This window comes from Chaetodon trifascialis, chromosome 9 (genome assembly GCF_039877785.1).
Source record: "Chaetodon trifascialis isolate fChaTrf1 chromosome 9, fChaTrf1.hap1, whole genome shotgun sequence".
In the NCBI taxonomy this organism is placed as follows: domain Eukaryota; kingdom Metazoa; phylum Chordata; class Actinopteri; order Chaetodontiformes; family Chaetodontidae; genus Chaetodon; species Chaetodon trifascialis.
This window is the reverse complement of record NC_092064.1, coordinates 17,171,284-17,192,755: the sequence shown is the minus strand read 5'-3', so window position 1 is coordinate 17,192,755 and position 21,472 is coordinate 17,171,284. Positions and strand designations below refer to the sequence as shown.

Sequence of the window (21,472 nt, the reverse complement as noted above, 5' to 3'; positions counted from 1 at the left end):
CATCAACCTTCTCTCTCTTTCCGTGTTAACTTTACACAAAGTTTCTGGTTCACGTTAATTCATCCCAAATCTGGCTTGATTGTTAATGCTCTGGTCGAAAATTATGAATGATAGCACCCAGTAATGATAGCACTAAGCTAGCTTCATCGGCATGTAAATATCTTAAGCTAAAGCAATAAGTATGTGAGTCCAAGAAATGTATATTGTATAAAATGGTTCGATTTTATGAAATCAATAATAGCTATGCACGTTATTACTGACATTACCTGTGAAGTCTCTCCGGGGATGGTGGCGTTGCCCTGGATGTTTGCGTCTGGGGCATGCGCACGCGCAGTTGGAGGAATCGCCGATCGATTACTTTCCCCTGCGACTTGACTGTGCCCTCAGTGACGTCATTTCAGCACTTTTCGAGTCGTACCCGTAAACTTGAATTCGTATTCACAGTGAAGACTTCTTAGTCGTAGAAAAATGAGTTGTATTCTCAAGACTTTGCACTCACAGCTTTTAGACTCATACTCATATAAAAACACTCGTAACCCGAACCCAATTTCACAGACTCACGTATATGACAGCGGAATTTTTTCTTGTAAAACAACTTTTATGACACACAAATTGTTAACTTTACTTTAATTATGGACACGTCTTTTTGACAGCGATCTTACACCATAGCCCTAGAGGTTGCTGCTTGCTGCTAGTTAACAGCCTCAGCATGTGAGTTACCAAGGTGAACTGCTCTCAGTTGCAAGATGGATGAGTTCATCAGCCCAAGGGGGGTTCCACCATCCTACCTTCCCAGACTGCTCCCATACCTGTCCATCTCCATGGAATGCTCCTGAGAGGGCCTCCCTGGAGCAAAAGCACCCTGTCCCTCCACCCTGTCAAGCTTGAAGACATCTGTGTATCACCCAAAGTTTCATGCGTCTCTCCCACCTCGGGCAGAGGTTAAGGGATTTCAGCCCTGTGGAGGCCCAAAGGAACAACAGCCACAGCGGCTGGAAAAAAATGCTCAACATCTTCTGAAACCAGATCAACTCTAACTGCCTGCCAAGGCTGAATCGGTCCAGGAGAGCTGGATTTTTCATCACCCTCTGAGGGGTGAGGGGTGCCGACATTGTGACTGAATTCAGACAAAGCTCACATAAATCGCCTTCTACCCCGAATTGAGGTTGCTTTTCTTCACCATGTCCTCTGTCCATGTCCTCTACTACTACTTGGTCATTCAAATAAGGAAGGATTTTTTTTCTCTAGCAAGAGACAAGGCAGCACCCACCACCATGGTCACACTTGGTTAGAGGGAGTCTGACTCGCTGCCAACAGAAAGTAAAACTGGGAGAAAAAGTAATCCCTATGCAAACTAATATAATACCAATATATAAATATTTTCCTTTACCTGTTTCTGAGGAAAAAAAACTACATGAAACAAACAGAACGAGAAAAACAGCATTTAACCCAAAGCTGCAAGCTACAGTAATTAGGCTACCTGAAGTGAAACAAAGAGGTTAACACAGGCAGATTAACACACTGCTGTCTAAACACAGAAAGAGAAAAACCACGTACAGTTCTCAGGTACACAAAGCACCTGCACGACAGTGATGGATTGTTTATAGTAGACTTCCAAACACACACGTCTTACCTGCAGGTGAAGGAACGAGGAGATATGTTCACCTGTATGCTTTAAAGCAGGCATGTCAAACTCATTCCACAAAGGTCCGTGTGGCTGCAAGTTTTTCCTCCAACCAATTAAGAGCACACAGTCTGACCAATCAGCTGCCTGAAGACTGAGATCAGCTAATGAAATGAGTCAAGTCTGGTGTGCTGCTGCTTGGTTGGAAAGAAAACCTTCAGCCACTCGGCCCTTTGTGGAATGAGTTTGACATGCCTGCTTTAAAGGATGGCAGCCAAGCCTCCTAAGGTCATGTGTCTTTATTGATACAAGGTCTCAAGGATAGGTAGGTGATGACATCATTGGGGGTAAAGACCAGCCGAGCCAAGAGCGGATCCAGTGACTTGCTAAGCTAGAAGCTCAATGAAGCACCTCCTGAGTGAGCTTCTCCTTTCTCACCGCCGCCAGAGGTCTTAGTTTTGTTCTTCACCCTCTGCCATACTACTGGTACTTTTCAAGAGAGCTAACATTTTCATGTTGGAAGCTTTAGTTTGTGGAGCTGTACTGATATTTTGAGGCAACAAAAAAGTGGCATCAGACGTTTGTAAACATAATACAATTTATTAAGTATCTTTTTTTTAATAAATTTTGAAGTTTACATATTTTCCCCATCTTTTTACATAATACAGTTAGATCTAAATGCAGCCCAACATTTACAGGCTATATACAACTTAAACTTTCTCCATAGGGAAAACACACAAGTGTATTGTTGCTTCTTCAAGTATCTGAATCCCTGTAATTTCTGACACATTTTGTTTTGGTGCAGTATGATTTCAAAATGCATTTGATCGGGATCATTTGCATATAATCTGAAGGTGAAGAAAGGGCTTCTTTATCTTTGCACTTAAGGAGTTTCTCCCTGTTGACATCACACTGTATCAGAACAAAATGCAAAAACATTCAGGGCCGAATACTTTCCAAAGTGGCTGAATGTGATATGAACATGGGAAGAGGTCTGTGTAGTCGTCACCCCTGATGTACGTCACTGTACATGGTCCCAGAAAAAAAACAAACTATATCAGCAAATTTACACTGAACAGGAGAAGTTATTCTCCACATGAAACAAGCAACAGTAAATCTTAAAACACAAAGTCAGTTTTAAATGTTACACTTTACATACACATGATACTTTAATAAAGTAATTACGTTTTCTTTAAAAAAAAAAAGGGCTTAGATTCTGATAAGTGCGCTACTCCATAGGCTTTCATAGGCCAGTACATTCAGATTAAATTAGGAGAGCACAGCATGTTGCTATTTTAGCAAGTGCTATGCTAAACTGCAGTTTTGCTGCTCATTGAGACAAAAAGAAATATTCACAGTGCTCGCTTTGGAAAAAGACATATGCTGATTGGATTCATGTCAACTGCTGAAACCACTTCATAGCGATCCCAACCCAAAATTGTCAGTGATAGAGCTTCAATTCTGGTCAAAAATCTTGCGACTTGTCAAAGATGGCAGCGCTGCTGTGGGTCCTCGCTTTCAAACACAATCACTAAATTAGCAGGCATGAATGCATTCACGGCATGCAAACACACATCCTACCACCACTTGCCTTGCAAGACGACACAGAAACACACTTTATTCTTCTATTTCTATATTTTATGGACCTTTTAGGTATTCACATTCAAAATCTCTGAACAGTCAAGTCCCTCACTTTGTAGCATCGGACTGACATTTGGTCAGATGCTGCAGGTTTAGTATTTAAACACTCCAACTGTCTGTTGTGATACTTAGTGGGCAAGTGGATGTATATGGGATCCTATTCGGCAAAAATATTTTAAAATATATTAGCATTTGTGACAAAAACATAACATGATCATAAAACACTAGCTTGTACTTGTTCTCAGTGTACACTCGCCAGTATGTCTGAAGGACAAGTACTAGCGAAGTAACAATTGAGTCATTTAATTCCAACGCTAACAACCAAACCCTGAAAAATCTGTGTATTTTTCTAATGTATGTGGCTGCTGTCTGAATGACATCCATCAGCATCATACTTTTCATTATGGCAGGGACAGTAGCAGTATTTTATTGAACATAATCAGCCAGCAGGGGGAGCTATTGCTGTATGCGCTATCACTGAGGACTGCGGCTCCAGTTCAGGAGCTCAAGTTCAGTCCATGTTTGTGCTCCAGCCCTGCAGCATGTGCCTCTGCCAGAGAGGAGAAGCTCCTCCTGATCACATTCCCAATGTGCTGGTGGTTATGGCGGGTTGAGCACTCTGATCCTTAGACTGTCACAGCCCTCAAAACTCAGTGTAGCCCCTCACTCAATGATCAACTATTGGTTAATCCACAGCAGTCACAGTGATGGCAAGGAGTCTAACTACCAGCCAGAACCTACATGAACACTGTAACAGGGTGCTGTCATGGACACTGTGCTGGTGCAGCACATTTCCCAGTTTGAAGCCATAAAGCTCATGTGACATTGATAACTACTCCATTAACAGATGCCAAGTGAGAGTCTAAAATGACACATCTGTCCACTGTACACTGCCACATACACTCAACAGGATGACTAACGACCACATGCAGCCTGGCACATCCTCGATTCAGGATCAAGATTTCAGGACACTGGCAGTCAAGTATTGAAAGAGGTTTGCGTTTTGTCTTAGGAATGTTCCCGGCTTTAGATCAGCTGCAATGCTTCTGAATGATATTGAAACTCTGTGGATCAACGAAGTGTCCAGCAGCTCTCCTGCCCTCGCTGTGGCCTCGTTGATGGCCTGGTCTGAGGTTCTCCCCTGGGGAGGGGCGTCTCTGTCCTCCAGCCTGCTGGTCCTGTTGGCGGAGTTCAGGCCAGCTTCAGAGTGCTGATGGGGAAGGAGGGCATGGTCACCATTGTCACAGGGTTGAGCACTGTCTGACCCACCAGCTGCGGGTGATGGGTCACCATTTGGGTGCTCACTGCTGTCTGCTTGCCGACAATGGTGGCAGCTGGTTGGCTAGGTGCAGTGCCATTCATCTGAGGGTGGGCGTGGTTTATGGTGTGGGTGATGTGACCCACCACAGTTGGCTGTGTGACAGCCACCGGCTGGGGATAGAGGCCAGGTAGGTGCTGGCTCAGGTGAGCCACAGGGTGCACGGTGATGTGGCTGATGGGTTGGTGGCTGGGGGCTAACTGGACAGAGCTGGTGGTGGTGGAGGGAGCCAGGTGGGCAATATGTTTGGGACCCCCTCCCTGGATGACATGGTTGACTGCTTGGATGACTGACGGGTGCGATACTGAAGCATGGGCAATAACTGTGGGGTGTAGGTTGGGCATGGTCACCATCTGTGTGGTGGGGATCAGTGGCTGACTGAGGGTGGTGGGAGCGCTGGATGTTGTGGCTGTGAGTGTTAGTGGGGCTGCAGGCTTGGACACTGGCTGTGGAGGAGTCACTGGCAGTGGCTGGAGCTGAGGCTGGTGGAGGGGGGCTTTTCGCTGGATGGAGATGTGTTGGGTGATGAAGGAGGTAGTGGTGGTGGTGGTGGGTGTCAGGGTTGGTGTCTGCGTGGGTGAAGGAGTCTTGTGCAGCTCAGATTTCATGGTTTGAGGCACGGTGGGTAAGGCAGTCTGCGCTCTTGGCGCAGTATCATCTTCGAGGTCATCATCCATAATGTCTTCGCCTTCTGCAACGCCAGCAGAGGAGAGAATGAACTGTCATTAGAGGCAATGGGATTTTACAGTATTCATATTACTAACATTCAGATTTTAAAAAAGGTGGTTTGGTGCTATAGTTGATGGGACACTCTGCAGGTTGGAACTTTGAAAAATGTATTTTGGATTAATATTAAGTATTTTCTTGATGTTTATGCAGGGGCAGCCCTGTAGGCCTCCTGTAATCCCACCCTGACCATCAGCCTACCTGAGGCAGTGGAGGTTGAGGCCTGGTCCTCCTCTGGCTGCACTGTCTGCCGGAGGACGCGGTCGATCTCAATCACATCCATCCACTGGCTCAGGTCATTCTTGAGCTCTGCTAATCGCTGCTGCGTGGCTATCTTCTCTCTGGCCAGTCGCTCCATGTCGTGCTCGTACTCTTTCTCTTTCCGCTTCAACGTCTGAAAGGAGAAAGCAGAAGTTGGTGAAACCCTCAAATCATTGAACGGAGTGACTCCATGACAGTGTGAGCTGACACCTATGAATGAACACCTTGCTACCGGTTTATTAGGTTCAGGAGTACAGTGTAATGCAATAATCCAATGCAACAAACCCACAATTAATCCTGTCTTTGTGAAGCTTTGCTTTTGTTGACACAGTGCCAGAGAAGTGTTTATTCAACTCAATGCAAATGTTTGAAGCTTTAGTTGGTGGTTTTGAATTAGACTGTGACATCCTGATTTATGTTCACCTCAAAGGGGGTTTGACAAACTATTAGAGGCATAACGCCGGAGACACACGGGAGACAAAAGTAACACAACAGGTCGATTCTCAGGCGAGCAGCAGCTTGCCTGTTCAAACCAGAAGTCTCCTGACTGGTCAGCAAGTGAGTCTGCAGTCTTTATAATAACCTTGGCCGTTTCTCAATACCAAGTACGCCAAGTTCGGACTTACGAACTTGGCAGTTCGGACTTAGCAAGTTCGACTTGGGAGTACAGTCTCTCCAGGACGGGAGGACGCAGGACCGTCATTCTGCAATTGGGACAGCAGCGTACTTGATGACGTTAGCAGGACGACACATCTCCGAATACTTTGGAGCAAATTTTAAACTACGCGCTATTGTGATGAATCGACCACAGATTTTAAGTTTTAACATCCACTTTCTCACATAAAATAATCTTAAAACCACATTCCGTACTACTAAAACAGCAGTATTTCCAAACTTGTAACTTATAGTTGTGAGTCCTCTCCTCCGGCATCGTTGCGACGAAATGCATTCTGGGATACGTGGTTGCCCCAAGTCCGCACAAGTCACCATCCGATGCATCCTCGATAAAGTGGGAGGGGCAAGAACACATCCGGGTATTTGAGTGTACTTGTCGAGATGCGGACTTGAGAATTGGAACAGTACTTGGACTCAGAGTGATGACGTTTCTCAAGTACACAAGAACACAAGTACAGAGAAGAACGCATATTGAGAAACGGCCCTAATGAATTTATACGGTAAAGTTTTGTATATGTTTCTAGATCAGCACGTATATTTCATCGTGGGGGGGCACTGAAACTCCAGGAGGAATGGGGGCAGGCATATCGAGAGGGTTAGCAAGCATTCATGGGATGTACATTTCATCATTTATCAGAATCATAGGATGCCATAAAATCCATTTTAATTTTTCCCAGATTCTTTTTTTTTTTCAATCGAATTATAGTAATTATAGACATTAAGCTTCAGTCAAGAGATTGTCTAATTAATGTATGTATTAGTCATGTTAGTTAAGCCTCCAACAACCAGTGGATTCCTACAGAACGTCCAAAAACAAAAACACAACAGTCCAATAAACCTCAATAAGAACGTCTGCATGAATGGCCGTGCTGTCTTTGTCGTTGATTAATAAGGAATTTGTCATCAAATAATGATTTTAAAATAAACCTGCAACCAGAGCCTGTGTGCAGGGAGCAAAATAAAAGAGCCACAGAAGCAGGAGGGAAGGAGGAGGTGGAGGCGACAAGTATGGAAAGGAGGAGGTGCTTCCAGGCAGTGGCTTTCTGTGACCCAATTTCCCTTAACCTGTCAGCTGACACAAGGCAAAACCAAACAAACTGAGCTGGACCTCCCTGTACACAGCACCACGAGGAAAAGGTTCAAAATGGATGAAAACTAAAACAAACAGCAGCACACTGTGCTAGAATAATGAAGAAACGTCAAACAATATATAAACTATTAAGAATTTATTCCCTGACCAAGGCTACATGTTATGCTGCTGGGGATTAGTGCTTTGACATCAAACACCTTATATAATTTATCATAATTTATATTATTTATCATGTCAAGTTCAGCTTGGTCAAACTATCCAACACAGACTCTGGACTCAAAAGCTCAGGGAAATGACTATGTGTGAAATCTGTTGCCCGCAACCTCACGACTCAGGATCATAAAGCCATTTCCCCAAAGGGTGGACTTCCTGTTAGTCATGCCACCCTGGATCTGTGTGTGAGAGATATCTATGTGTATGTGTGTGTGTGTGTGTGTGTGTGTGTGTGTGTGTGTGTGTGTGTGTGAGTGTACATGTGCCAGACATGTGTGAGAGTGTGGGACTGAGAGAAGTGCATCTGTATGTAAGGCTGACGTGTTGTGTGCATCTTACTGTAGCTGTATGTAGAGAAACTTGTATCAGTGCGGTCTGTACGTGTGCATCTACACTACAATATATACACATGTACATAAATAGCAAAGGGGGACAAAAGGCGGGCCCTCAGCACCTGTCTCTAGTCCTTATCCAGGATTAGAAATGCACGGGTCAAGCAGTCTGTGCTTGGACAGCATCCTACTGGGAGTGTTTTCAGGCACTCACACACACAAACACAAACTCAGAGGAAGTCCTGCTCATGTATCGGTTTGGCAGATGGAGGATGCAACAATTGCATACAACACAATTGAATCCACATAAACAAGGCATTTCATTTTGTTATTACGGAAGGTGAACAATGCTACTTTAAATTATAGCACAATACTGACATATACAGCAGCACCAATATACTGTATTGTATATAATGTTAGCCTGGTGGATTCATCAGTCTACAGTAGAATCATAATGGCCTTCACTCAGTGCTGCTTAAGACATTGCATTACACTATTTCTCAGTTAGAAACATGAAATTATTGTATTGTAACTGTCTTTTGAAGCACACAGAGGAGGGCTAATCACATACTCCACTGAATAATGAATAACATTTTTCTTCCTATGTACTCAAGAAAATCTGGACACACATGTGCAACTTGTGACCAGCCATCAACAGCCACTGTCAGCCAGACGAGCCGCTGATCTCTGTTAAGCAGCTGTTCAGTATGAAAACGTTAACAATATCCTCGGTCTCAACACATAATGTACTGAAATGCCCCCATCTTTGGTTGTCATGGAAACAGCTGAAACCCTCCTTAAGGTGACCTAAAAGACCACACACACCACATCATGTGCCAAAGGTGCTCCTTGGTTTTCCCTGAGAGTGTTTCTTTTAAAACTCAGCCTGGACGAAGTGATGAAAACGATCATTCACCACCATGTAGAATCGATTTTCTGACACAAATACGGAGCACTTATCCAACAGGATCGTCAGTGTGGCAGCGTGAAACAGTTAAATTAGAGAGTGTGCAAAATATGTGACACGTGGACCGAAAGGGGCTGGCTGCTTCTTTTTTACACTCATGTATTAGCAGGCAGCCTTACGTGAGTGGCGCCACAACTGTGCATGCCACATACTATGACTCATGGAGAGAGAAAACGCTCCACAAACACCGAGACCCACTGAACTCTCTCTGTTGCAGAGCTGATGGCGGACAGAGCAAACACCGCGCTTGTCTCTGCAGAAACAGCTAGCCTGAGATTAACTATGTAAACCTGATAAGAGAGTCTGCCGCAGATGGATCCCACATGACTTCACCACCTTGTTAATAATGTCACCAGGTTGGTTGGACACAAGGTGCCAAGTACCTTGTTGGTTCTTCACACATGGTCGCACCCCTTGAGCTTCCAGAGGGACGAGGCTCCACCTTGGCCGTTTGTATGTGAAAATCTAGATCAGTGCAGGGATAGGCTGCATTATGTGTGTGTGTGTATGTGGAAGGTAAACAGTGCTCAAGCGTTGTCACAAGCAATGCGAGTGCCAAGCACATGGCCCCACAGAGAATGGGAGGGGGAGGGCGGCAGATAGCGGGGGATTGAGAGAGAGCAATACAAGCTGTACTCACTGACTCACTTTTGCAGCAGACTGCACAAGGCTGGGTTTTCTTAAAGGGCCAGGAGCACCGCAGGCCACGTTGCAGACATGTTGCTCAGCCTGGCTGACTGATCATGCTTCTGCACAGAGGTCTTGTGACAGTGTGGTAACCATAAACCCTTGTCTTACTGCGCCTTCAAGCTGGAGCGGAGACCTCCACGTGGTGCCTGACTTCAACAATAAAAGGCTTGTCTGTGGAAATAACTCCTTATCTCTGCACACCGTACCTTGTGTGCAAGCTTGTGCTGATCATACCTGACCTCATTACCTCATCATGTCTTAGGACCGTTTTGATAGTCCAGACCACGCTTCAGTACGTGTACTGCACTGTCTGTGCGTAGGTGTGTTGTGGCAGTCTGTAATATAGCTGTTCTTTTCATGCAGAACACCTGGTCTGGAAACAACCCTTCTGAAAAAGATTTCTGTCCTTTTTCCTGCAGAACGATACTACACACTTGCAGTATGTACCCACAGCAAATGTAACAGTTGATGAGTTTGACCGTCATCTTGACTCAAAACCAAAAAAGAAGATTCTGACTATTACAAAGACTTTCACACAGAATAAGCTGAAACCTTGAAATATTAAAGAACAGTGACCTCAACTGCCAGGAAAGGCTGATTATTTTTAATGTTCAAGGCTGAATGAATACCAAAATGTCAAAGCAATCAGCACAATTTTGTTTCAAGGCAAGGCTTCCAAGGAAATACGCCATTATGTGCGCGATGAAATGTCATGTACTTTGAGTGCTAACAATATTTTAACACATATGCACCTTCCTCCACCTCTATACTCTCTAGTTTTTCCCCACCAGATGGCACAACACGTTTCAGACTGGTATTTGGACAAAAGCGAGGAGGAACAGGTTCAGTCAGCTTTGAGGGGGAAATTCAGCACGAGTGGAGTAAACCGAGCCTTGTGTTTACCGCTCCATGTTCCCTCCCTGCTGCTGGCAGCTAAGCCTGGTGGCACAGCGAGTCCTGCCTGTTGCAGTGCTGGGCGGGGGCCCAGCACGGGGGGCTGACGTCACGCGGCTCAGGCTAGCCATGTGCTTGCTGCTCATGTGGCCTTAAAAGCTCAGAGAAGCAGGATGGAGGGAGAGGGAGTCGAGAGGCGGAGCTCTAATGCATCAGGGCTTATTTTACAGCCTTGGCTTTAGCAGCGCCACTACAGGCTCAGGGAAAAGCCTTCAGAAACAAGATGTAATACATGTGAAGTAAAATCCAAACCTATGTATAGCTCTGTCCTTAACAGCAAGACACTGACACAATCAAAGAAAGAACATCTGCAGTCATTTGCACTTTGAATGAAATGAGGAAGTGGGACTTGACCTAAGTATCTACTGGGCACTCATTTTCAAGTTCACACTTGAGATAAATCAAACAAAATGTGATGCCCAGCCTAAAGCCTCTTATTTGAACCTCTCCTGAGCTCAGTGTTTTTGTGTGCAGGCTGCTGCCGAGAGGAGGGCAAGGACAGGGGTGGGGAGGGAGGGAGCATTCAGGGAGAGAGACGTATGCAGGCAGGACACGCGTCTGCAACACCCATTCGAAGATGACAGTGTGTACACGTGTTTTTTTTTTTGGTTTGTTATTTTCTGGCCTCCCATCACCTTAAGTTCCCTTTTTTCATCCCACCCCTCCCTCCACCTTGTAACAAAGAGACACGAGTAAACTGTTCTGACCTACAACAGATTAACTGTTACAGCACCAGGCTGTATGTGTCACTTCTCAGAAATTCATTTTCAATTTGATGCGAAGGTGTCCGGCTCTGATGACACAGTTCATGAGCTTGTCAAAAAATGCCTTAATAAGACATGTCAACAACTATGCCTGTGTAGCTACACATGATGAGGCGGTACATTTTTGCAGGAAGTGTAACAGTTGTGATTTTCCTCCTCAGTATGTTTGCTGTGAACACCTCTCTTGCCCACCTCAGCTGTTGACAGGAGCAAAAGAAAGGCAGGTCAGTCTGCCAGTTGAACACAACACACTGAACAGTGCGTTGCTTAATCACACAGAGGAGGGGGCAGAGGGAGGGAGACTGGGTGACGAGCTCTGCACCCACGCTGTCCTAGTTTCCCTCAGTATCCATGCACAGAGTGGAATAACCAAACTGCTGCTACTCTGAGCATCAAATCAGCAACACGCACAAAATGTACGAGTAAAGCTGCACTACGGCTATCCAGCAATATGGGATATGAACAACTACAGGGTTGGTTCTTTCACAGAGGCCTTAAAAGCTCACAAGCAAGCAGGGTTATCAACTGTCATAAGTACCCAATTATTATATAGGCCTAACGTCAAACCCCAATCATAACTAAGCAAATGGAAATACAATAACATTACCACAAGAACACTGGGTGCATCTTACACCTGGATCAGGTAATTAAAGTAATTGCAGCACAAACACACACACAAAAATATGACAGCTGCAACAGCTGCAACCTGCAACACCTGACGCCCATGGGTGAACTCTCAGATTTAAAAATGGCACCCTACAGTACCTATCTGTGGGAGAAAAAAGTGACCCACAGTCAGTCTGAAAGAGTTAAACTAGGCCAGTGGTGGACTTTTGCACCAGCTGTTTACAACCAGGATACCCTGGAGGGAGTGCCTGACTCAAACACACGTTGAGTCACTTGTGGGCATTGCACACATTCCAAATATTAAAAACAGAGTTACTTAAAAAAATGGTACAAAAGGGGGAAGTGATAGAAATTCTCAAGCAAAGAAGGATCTAAACACAGGAAGACAGGAAATGCAAGAAAAAGCAAAAGTAATATGAGCGATGATTAGCAAACAGGAAGCTGAAAATATTCTCAAACCTTTTCACAAAAGTCTGACTATTGGTAATAACTGTTTATCCGAGCCAGACGATGAAAAGTCAATCCAACATCCACTTATCTCGTACTTTATGTCCTTAAAAATCAATTTTAGCCTACAATATTTTTGGGTGAAACAGGACTACATCAAGTAAAAGACAACCATGGCAGACCCTCATACATGATCACGCTACCACAAAGGAGCATGCTTTCTTTGTTTGTCTGTTTTTTTATAACAAACGCTCCTCCTCTTGTACCTAACACCTCAGCTCACATGGCTCCAAAAGAATGGAGGATCCATTGTTCAGTAGTAATCATGAGTGTCAACAAACTTGTACAAACAAGTCTTAACCAGATTCACAAACATCTGAGAAATGCAGTGCACCGGCTGAATCTTACAGGCTGATAATTGCTAGTTGCTACAATATTTTGTTCAACCATAGACACATTAAACTAAACTCGAGCGTCTAAGGTCTGGCATAGTGTAGTACAGCTGTTTAGCAATAAGTCTTTGCCAAACACTTTGTATCAGCAAACTAGACTGGAGTTTACACTAGAGATGCACTGATGCATATTTTTGAATACCGATCCGAGTCTGATACCTGAATTTAGATATCTGCCGATTCATGTTTTTGACCCCTGCTGCGTTTAACCACTGTTTTTATGAGATCTTGTCCGCTGTGTAGACTGGGTTTTACAAGGTTGACAACGCTGAAAGCTGCTCGTCACTCCTTTCACACGCTTACCACAATATATAATTCATAGGATCATCAGACAGAATCTGGATCGGTGATGTCAGTCCCATTTCCAGTGAGTGACTTACAGAGAGTATTGGCTTCTGATACATATATTGGATTGGATCTGTCACAACTCTAGTTTACACCACCATTAAGCCGCAATAAAACAGTTTAAAAAGAGGGCAAGCATTGACCTACTTTCCTCCAAGTAAAAACGTCAGAGCTGTTCATATTATGACCAGAGGTTCTTGATATGACCTTTTGGTAAACATTATATGGTCTTGCAGTAGTCCAGTCCACACACCCACTACATTTTAAATCAGTCATTAAGCTCACACATTTCACAGTAAGACTTGAATCAGACCTCAGGAACCAGCAGCTCACCTGAATGTATCTCAACGCGCTTCTCAGCACGCTCAGATTGGAGGTCTTCTTCTCGTCTATGTTGGGGATGTTCTTCTTCAGCGTCTCAAAGCACTCCTTCAAGTGTGCTCGTCTGACAGACACAAGACACAGACAGGGGATTTGAGACAGCAGAAATGGTAGAGCCACACTTTGTTTTATTTTAGATTACACAACAACACTTTTCAGTTGGTGCTCTTGACTAAAAAAGATCAAGCTTAGCATTCAAATTAAACGGCGACAAATAAGCAAAGCAGGAAAACTTAAATCTATAGAACAGAAGCCATTGGGGACAAAACACACACGATGTAACGATGATAACCTCAGATCTCTTTCTTTTAGGAGCTCCCTATGGTAGACAGGTTGAACCCACCTGTTTTTCTCAAGCTTGTTATGCACCTCTCTTGTGCCTGCCCTGTAAGAGCACAAATGAGAGCACAGTAAGAATTTGGTGTCCAAAAGGGCAATGTGACAAGAATAATCAAAATCAACCAAAGTCGGGTTTTCTTGCTTTGTTGCAAGCTGATAATTTAGTAGTAATATTCAGTTGTGTGTGTCCAATTCAAAGCAGAACCAGAGTGTTTTAGCAGTGATATGCCCATAATGTAACAACAAATGCAAACTGCTGCTTGTTTTTCTCCATTTAAATCATTAAAAAAAATAAACTCTTTGAGGGGTTTTAGGAGGCTGCAGCTCAAAAGTGATTAAGGACATTTAATAGACTTAGGTACTGATTGACAAAAATTAACAGATCAATTAAAAATAATACTCAGCTGCAACCCTATTTAAATAATCACATAATGTAAACAAGTTCATAGGTTTAGACTTACCCTCCAGGCCTCTTCTTGTCTAGGTGGCGGCCGTCATCAGGAGGACTCCCCCGGCTGATGGGGCCATTCTGTAGAGGAGCCTGCTGGGACACAGGGCCCGACTGAGGGAGTAAGGCCTGTTGCTGGGGGGGTGAGACGATAGAACCAGAATAGCGCTGAACCAGCTGCTGGTGTGTCTGCTGCTGTAGCTTAGTACTGTTAGTTTGGGCGATGAGCTGTGGGTGATGATGGTGGTTCTGTATCAGCTGCTTGTGGTTGGCCGTCAGCACAGAGCTCGGGGGGTCAGGTTTGGGTTGTGGAGAGCGTGGCAGAGTAGCGGCAGGTGGTGGAGCAGCTGGAGGGGAGAGCGTGGCGACAGGGAGAGTCGGTGAGCCCGTAGGGTTGGGGGTGACCACTGGGATGGGGATAACAGTAATGGGCATGGAGGGGGGAGGCAGAGAGGGTGGTATGGGCACCGAGTGGCACTCGGTGCGGAGCTCCTCTGCTTTAGAGACATTGTTAATGTGGATTGTTGAGTTATAGTTCACATCAGAGTGCTTCTGCTCTGTCAGCTGCTGCAGACGCTGTTTTTCCTTTAGCTCATCCTCTGTGGAAGAAAGAAGGCAAGTTAACAGAATAAAGAACTGTTTCCTCCTATAGAGAATGGTACTATAGATCACAGTATCACACCACAAAATATGAATACCCTTCATGCTTGTTCAATGATAGAGAAACGTCACTGTTAGAAATGTGACCTTGATTAAGATATCTGGGATAGTATGTGATGGGACATAAAACAGGCCTATTTTCAATTTTGACCGTCCTGATGGATTGCCATATGCTGAATATAAACAGACAACTGACAAAACATTGAAATCAGTCCTTGGTAATCTACATAAAACACACAAACCAAGGCCTACAACTTGACACATTCATCCTGATTATCCTAATTATAGTTAAAAGGTTAACAGATTAAAGTGTTTAAGATTTAAAGCTGCGGGTATATCCACACAAAAAACACTGACCCTCATCACCCAAAACTCATGTAACATGTCAGGAGCTCATAGCAGATTTCTGCGTCTCAAAACAGCAGTAATGTCAAATAAATGGTAACAAAAAGATAAGGACGAACATCTTCTAGCAACAGCAGTGAGTGCTCAATCACTGGCAGATGGTCAGTTTTCATGTGATGACTTGTCTGTGGTCAAGTAGTGAGCATAACCATTACCAGAATGCAATATGAGCAATTGGGGAGAAATCAAAGTCTGAGTTGAGCCGTGTTTCCACCAAGCAGCCTGGTTCAGTTCGGTTCGTTACACAATGGAACTATTATTTTTGCATTTGCATCGGCAAAAGTTGTGAATGGTACCAAGAGACTCATTCCTTTCCATCCTGTTTTTTCATTGCCCCTCTGTTGAGGCACCAAGCACACTGATCTGGGACTTAAAGATGGAGCTACAAACACTGCAGTCCATTGATCAGTTAGAGAGAATCAGAGTAACCAAAGCTGTGTTGTCGTCTGGCCTCTGATGTAGGACTTGCCAAATCCCCTGTTTTTCAGCAGTTTTTTTTTTTTTGTCTTGCTTTTCTTGTTTTCTTCTAAACAGCCACACACCAAGAAGAAAGAACACAAAACATTTGATGCTTTAAAGGTCCAGTGTGTACAATTTAGTGCATCTAGCGGTGAGTTTGCACACTACAACCAACTGAAATCTCACCCCACCATCCCCGATACTTCCTGCTAACAACACGAAAGACCTGCTCCCTCTGCAGCGACAAAAGATTCTTATCTTCAGATGATTATATACAAATGAAAACCTAACCATGAATGATATATTCTATTTCTGATGATATATTCCCCTAAATCCCACAGTCTGGACCTTTACGGAACAGGCCAGTGTATAATGTGTGTGCTCACAGAGTGAAGTTGAGCGAATAAGAGCGTGTGAGCAGCGGCAAAGTGACGGTGAAAGCAAACAGAGCAGAGGAAAAGTTGTCAATCTGGACGTAAATGTACAATATAGATAAGGAGGGTGTAGGTATAAAGGCATTTAAATGCAACTTTGTGTTCCTTTGCTGACTGTGTCGCATTTGATATGATGTCAAGCTCATATGTGGTTGACACAGCTATTACCAATCAGTAACAGCGCCACCTACATTCAAGAGTACTGTCGGTGGTGGATATGCAAAACAGATCTCGAGTTTAGGTACATTTAAGCATGAGAAAAAGTGACAAGCTTGACAATAGGTGAAATATTGCAGTATTCTGGCAATGAAAGAGGAGCTGGAATCAAAGAGATTCATCAGCCTTGTTGTATTGTCCAATCACATTCCAAACATCTCCGCATACTGGTCCCTTTACTGCACAACTAAAGATTCAGTGGCAGAGTGGACTTAATTATGTTACAACACAAACCTTTTACAAACCACTGAAAACACCATAATACAGATGTTAAGGATTATAACCAGTACAAAACTATCAAACTAAAAACACTTTGATGCAATGTGAAGTATGAAGATGAATGGTGCATGATGACACTGTATTATCGTTATATGGGAAACATGTCTCATCACTGCAGACCTGTAGCTAGCATTTACGCTCAGTTGACAGTTTCATTTACTAATATGAATGGGGTGGACAAAACATTAGAAACACCTGTCAGTATAATGCAATATAATTCAACAGCACATTTAAAGTCGTTCCTGGAATATCTGGAATATTGAAAAGTCAGTACTCAGTGTTAGTCATTAAGCTTACGATGAACCCCTTACAAAAGCAAAAGCAAAAAAGCAAAAAGCTTTTTGATGTGATGGACACTACTTAATGTTTTTCTCCTGTGAATAGCAAGTCACCCACAGATTACAACCTGCCAGCGTTGTATTTGTCCAGCAGTTTAGAGTTCAAAGTTTAGGAACATCATAACCCACCTTATACACACACACACAAACAAACAAATTTTTCACTGAAGCTTTGCCCAACTCTTACAAAACAAAGCGGCAAATCAGATATTATGTGAAGCAGATACACGCATATGCATTGTAAAGATCATGTGGAAGAGGAAGGGACATGTCCAGCTCCAAATAACTCTGGAGATCAATTTAATAGCATCACATTCAGCAGTCAAGTGTGTCGGTTGTTAGTGATTAAATGTTTCTTCAAAGTAAAAAGAAAAAAAGAAAAAAGAAAGAAAAGAACAAGATGTTCTGTACTGTGTGCAAACCAGCTTTCAAAAGACATTGGACGGCATGTTATGAGAGATTGATAACTTTGTACTGTGGTGTTGACACACCAGGCCGAGGACTGTCTTTTCTGAGAGAAACCCTAAGAAACACTTATAAAAACAAAAGGGTTTTCTACAGACATTATATAACTGCAGCAGCACATTGGAAACTCTGGCCTACTTTTCTCCACACAGTGACCTGCTCTACAGTAGCAGGGAGGGAGGAGGAGGGGGGAGGAGGAAGGAGGACTCTGCTCTCCCAATGCAGCATGGCTGGAGGAGCTGGGAGTGGAAAGATGCAAGAGCTCTCACTCTGAGCTATTCCAACGTTCACAAATGCTTAAGGTTGGAAAACTACAGATTTTAGAAGTTGTAAAGTTGCTGGATTCGTCCGTTTGCTAATGAAGTCGCACAGGTCTGCTTCACAGCCTTTACAGACAGAGCAAATATACATGAACACCAAAGGAAGCATAATGTGCAAGGTGAGCTTGTTTACTGCAACACAGTCCAACTCACAGGAAGTAGGCTGGTGGTATAAGCCTACCTTTGCCTGACTATTTCAGTCAGTTTTTTCTCTACCTCTGCTATCTTTGCAATAATAACAATATCTGTGCTGGCAACCAACACGCTGAAAATGACAAGTTTTGATGGGGATTTGGATAGAGTTCGCCTCACCAAAAAGGGGGGGGGGCATTTAGGGAGGGCAGTTTTTTTCTTCTCCCTTGAACCAATTTCTATCATGAAAGCAGTTTAACTCTAAAACATAACCTAAAAATGTTCCTACTGCCTAAGTAGGCCAATTGGCAGACAGTAACATGTCCAGGTGTGATAGGTGCTTAATGAGTTTATGGTTGTGGAAACTCTGCTCTACATGCGCTGGTTCAAGGACATGCTTTACTGATTAAACACACCTCAACTTTCTTTCTTTCTTTTTTTTTTTAAATAAATTTCCTTACATAGGAAGACGCATGTTTGTTACACAATCTGCATTTCTGTAATTATGAGGGTACAAGTTGCACATGTTTCAGTTGGTGCCACTACAGCCTGAAGTAGCCACAGAAAACTGTAGGAACACAAAAAGGTATTCAATCTTTGGAAAAAACATTTGTGAAACTGAATTGGTAATAACATGTTGTAGTAGACTTTCAATACAGGACATACTACAATTAGTGTAAACCCACAGCATGTCTTGCGTTTAGCCACAGAGATACGGACCATTTCACAATTCGTTTTTCTCCAGATTGCATTCTGTAGTGACTCATCTTCTTCATAAACAATCTTTGGGAGGGGTTGCCCAGCACGCACGTGGTGAAAGGGGCGGGACCACCCCCCCACCTGCTGCTAACATATGGAGGCGTGGTTGGTTGGCACACGTCATCGACAGACATTCAAAGCTCTCTACGAGCGTCTGAAAGGCGAGGGAGATTTTTTTCTCATTTTTTTAAACGAGACAAGCAGACATGAAGCATGCAGATACGCAATGTTTCAGCAATACAACACACTGTATTTTGAAGGCGCAGTAAAAACTGAAGAGCACAGACGCATGAAGGGGAAGCCTGAAAGCCTGAGTCACTTGATCCCCCGTCAGGTCATTATGTAAAGCGAGCTTGGCATTCCCTGCGCCACCGCCCTTTATCGCCCCGTGTTTTGTTTTTTTTTTTTATTTTAAATGTCTCGCAGCAGTGCGTGCAGACAGTCTTACATATAGTGACAAGAAAAAGCAGAAAGAGAAAGGGTGTGCTAACTTTACAGTGATGCTACCGTGCAGCCTCTCACTTCAACAAGCCCGTCAATGCAGCAGGTTTCAATGCAGTAACCCCTGATACCGCAGCAGCCCGTGTATGTTTATTAGCTGTTGTTGGCAGCTTTGATTTAGGACACAGGCAAACACAATGAACCAAAGCCGCAGTTAATTAAGGAATTAATCAAATCCTGCAACGCGTCTTTACATAAAAAACGAATATGAAAGTAAAAGTAAAATGACACACAGCGACTGAAACACGTTCGTCTCCGTGGGCAGTCGTATTTTTATTTAAAAGCAACAAAACGGTGTTTTTATTCTTATACTGGAATTAGCTCATGAATGGCGCCGATAAATCAACCATAAACAGGGTTTGACTTTAACTCAGGAAATAAATCTTTCAGAAACACGTTTCATTGAATCGCTGACTATTTCGCCTTTAATATTTCCCAGTTGCCAATGTTTGAAAAACATAAAGTATATTTCTAATAAAATACAAACTTACCACGTGCTTTCTGTTGTTGCTGGGCTTGCAATTCCAAAAACTTGGCTGCTTCCAGAAGCGTTTCGATGCTCATTTCTGTCCAGTAGCAAAGACTGTGGCTCGGTTTTTCAAGAGAAAGGCGATAAAGCAAATGCAATACGCGCCTGGGCACAACAGGGAGAGAGGTTCCCAGTCAAAAGCTGGAAAAAGGGTAATCGGATACCCCCTCACTAGAAACTCTACCACTTACGTAGGAGAGTTACAAACAAGATGGCGCTCAAAGTAGTGGGAACAAATAAGGTTTGTGAATCACGCACCATTTGTAACCGCCCACCGACAGACACACTCCCTCCCGTGCACATCAGAGAGAAAATGACAAAACACGGAAAATGAGTCGGATGCGAGTAACAACTGTGTTATAAACGGCGGAGTCGCGTCCGTTACAGTTGTTTAACTGATCCAACCCTCGCCTGAGTGCAAACATTAATATGTTTTTTACGAAAATGCAACAAAATGTTGCCAAAAACGGTTAGCAGTTAGCTAAGTGCTAACTGCTGTCCCTAATGCGTCACTTAGTAACCACTTGAGCTAGTCAAGTAAATAGCCTTCTATAGTCCAGCGTTACATGGCACGACAGAGACGTTTAGTGACGGTCAGGATTTCTAAATATCGAGGGATTGTTACACAACTTATATTTCCTTCTTACACTCCCTTGTGTTAAAATCTAATGCCTACTTGTTGCTTGTTCATGAAAATTCACTGTGGAAACACTAAGCTACCTCCAATGTTCATTCAATGTATTAAAAGATAATGCTTGTTTAGCAGCGCCTCGACTCTCCGCAATTTACAAGTGACCATGACTGCAGTAAATTTACATTTGGTTAATGTATTGTTCAAGCACCAATCAGCATGAAGAACAACAAGGTATGGCGTCGGCACACATGGATACAGGCGTTGTAATGTTTTCTCTCCCGCGTCCGAGCATTAAGAGCTTCAGCGAGCGTCAGAGGCAAGCAGCGCAGAGCATATTAAAGATAAGTCAAAGGTGGCCTTGACAACGATGCCAGTCCGTCAGGCTCAAAATGAAACCAAATCAAACAGTATGAGCTGTGGGAGGGGCTGTAGTGTGAAGTATGCGTGCTGATCTGCATTCTTCACTGTCTGCATTACGTTTCCATTACAAGCACGGAGGCAGCGGTGGGAAGTAACTAAGTACTCAAGACCTGCCTGACCCATACTTATTACTACATCGCATCTTAGATGGCAATTTTTCCTCTTTTACGTTTAGTTGACAGTTATTTTGCAGATTCTGATTAATAATAAAAAACATAATAAAAAAAACTGTATTTATGTACAGAATTTATGTGTTAATTATACAATGTGTACATCATTTTATGACAGTACTTCCTCCACTGCTGCACACAGGGCAACAAATGAGGGCTCTAACTTCACTAACTGTTAGATTTACTTGGAGGGGGGATTCAAATATAGATAGGCAGACATATGATATGCGTGAAACCTGCCCACACAACACATTTCGTTGGTATTTGTTCATTTTAAGGTCACAATTAACAGTTATTTATGGATTAATTATATTTTTTTTATAAATCTTTCAGTGAATGATTAATCATTTATTCTCTAAAATATCAGAAAATTGGGACATACTCACAATTTCCCAGAGGCCAAGGTGACGTTTTCAAATTAGTTTCTTGAACAGGCTGGATCCAGCAAATGTTTGGC

General features: G+C 43.4%; 1 protein-coding gene across 2 annotated transcripts; it reads right to left on the bottom strand.

The window, feature by feature from the left end:
- Window positions 1-2,823: 2,823 nt before the first annotated feature.
- On the bottom strand, window positions 2,824-20,004 carry mnta (MAX network transcriptional repressor a). Of its 2 annotated transcripts, XM_070970904.1 has the most exons (6): window positions 19,754-20,004; window positions 14,308-14,893; window positions 13,851-13,892; window positions 13,460-13,571; window positions 5,511-5,703; window positions 2,824-5,274 (listed from the first exon to the last, which is right to left on the bottom strand). In XM_070970904.1, exons 1-6 carry the CDS (start codon window positions 19,824-19,826, stop codon window positions 4,457-4,459), a joined length of 1,824 nt encoding a protein of 607 aa, XP_070827005.1. In that variant the 5' UTR covers window positions 19,827-20,004; the 3' UTR covers window positions 2,824-4,456. The 2 variants fall into 2 exon arrangements, with proteins under 2 accessions (XP_070827005.1, XP_070827006.1); XM_070970905.1 differs by lacking the exon at window positions 13,851-13,892 and having other exon boundaries at window positions 19,754-19,956.
- Window positions 20,005-21,472: the final 1,468 nt, after the last annotated feature.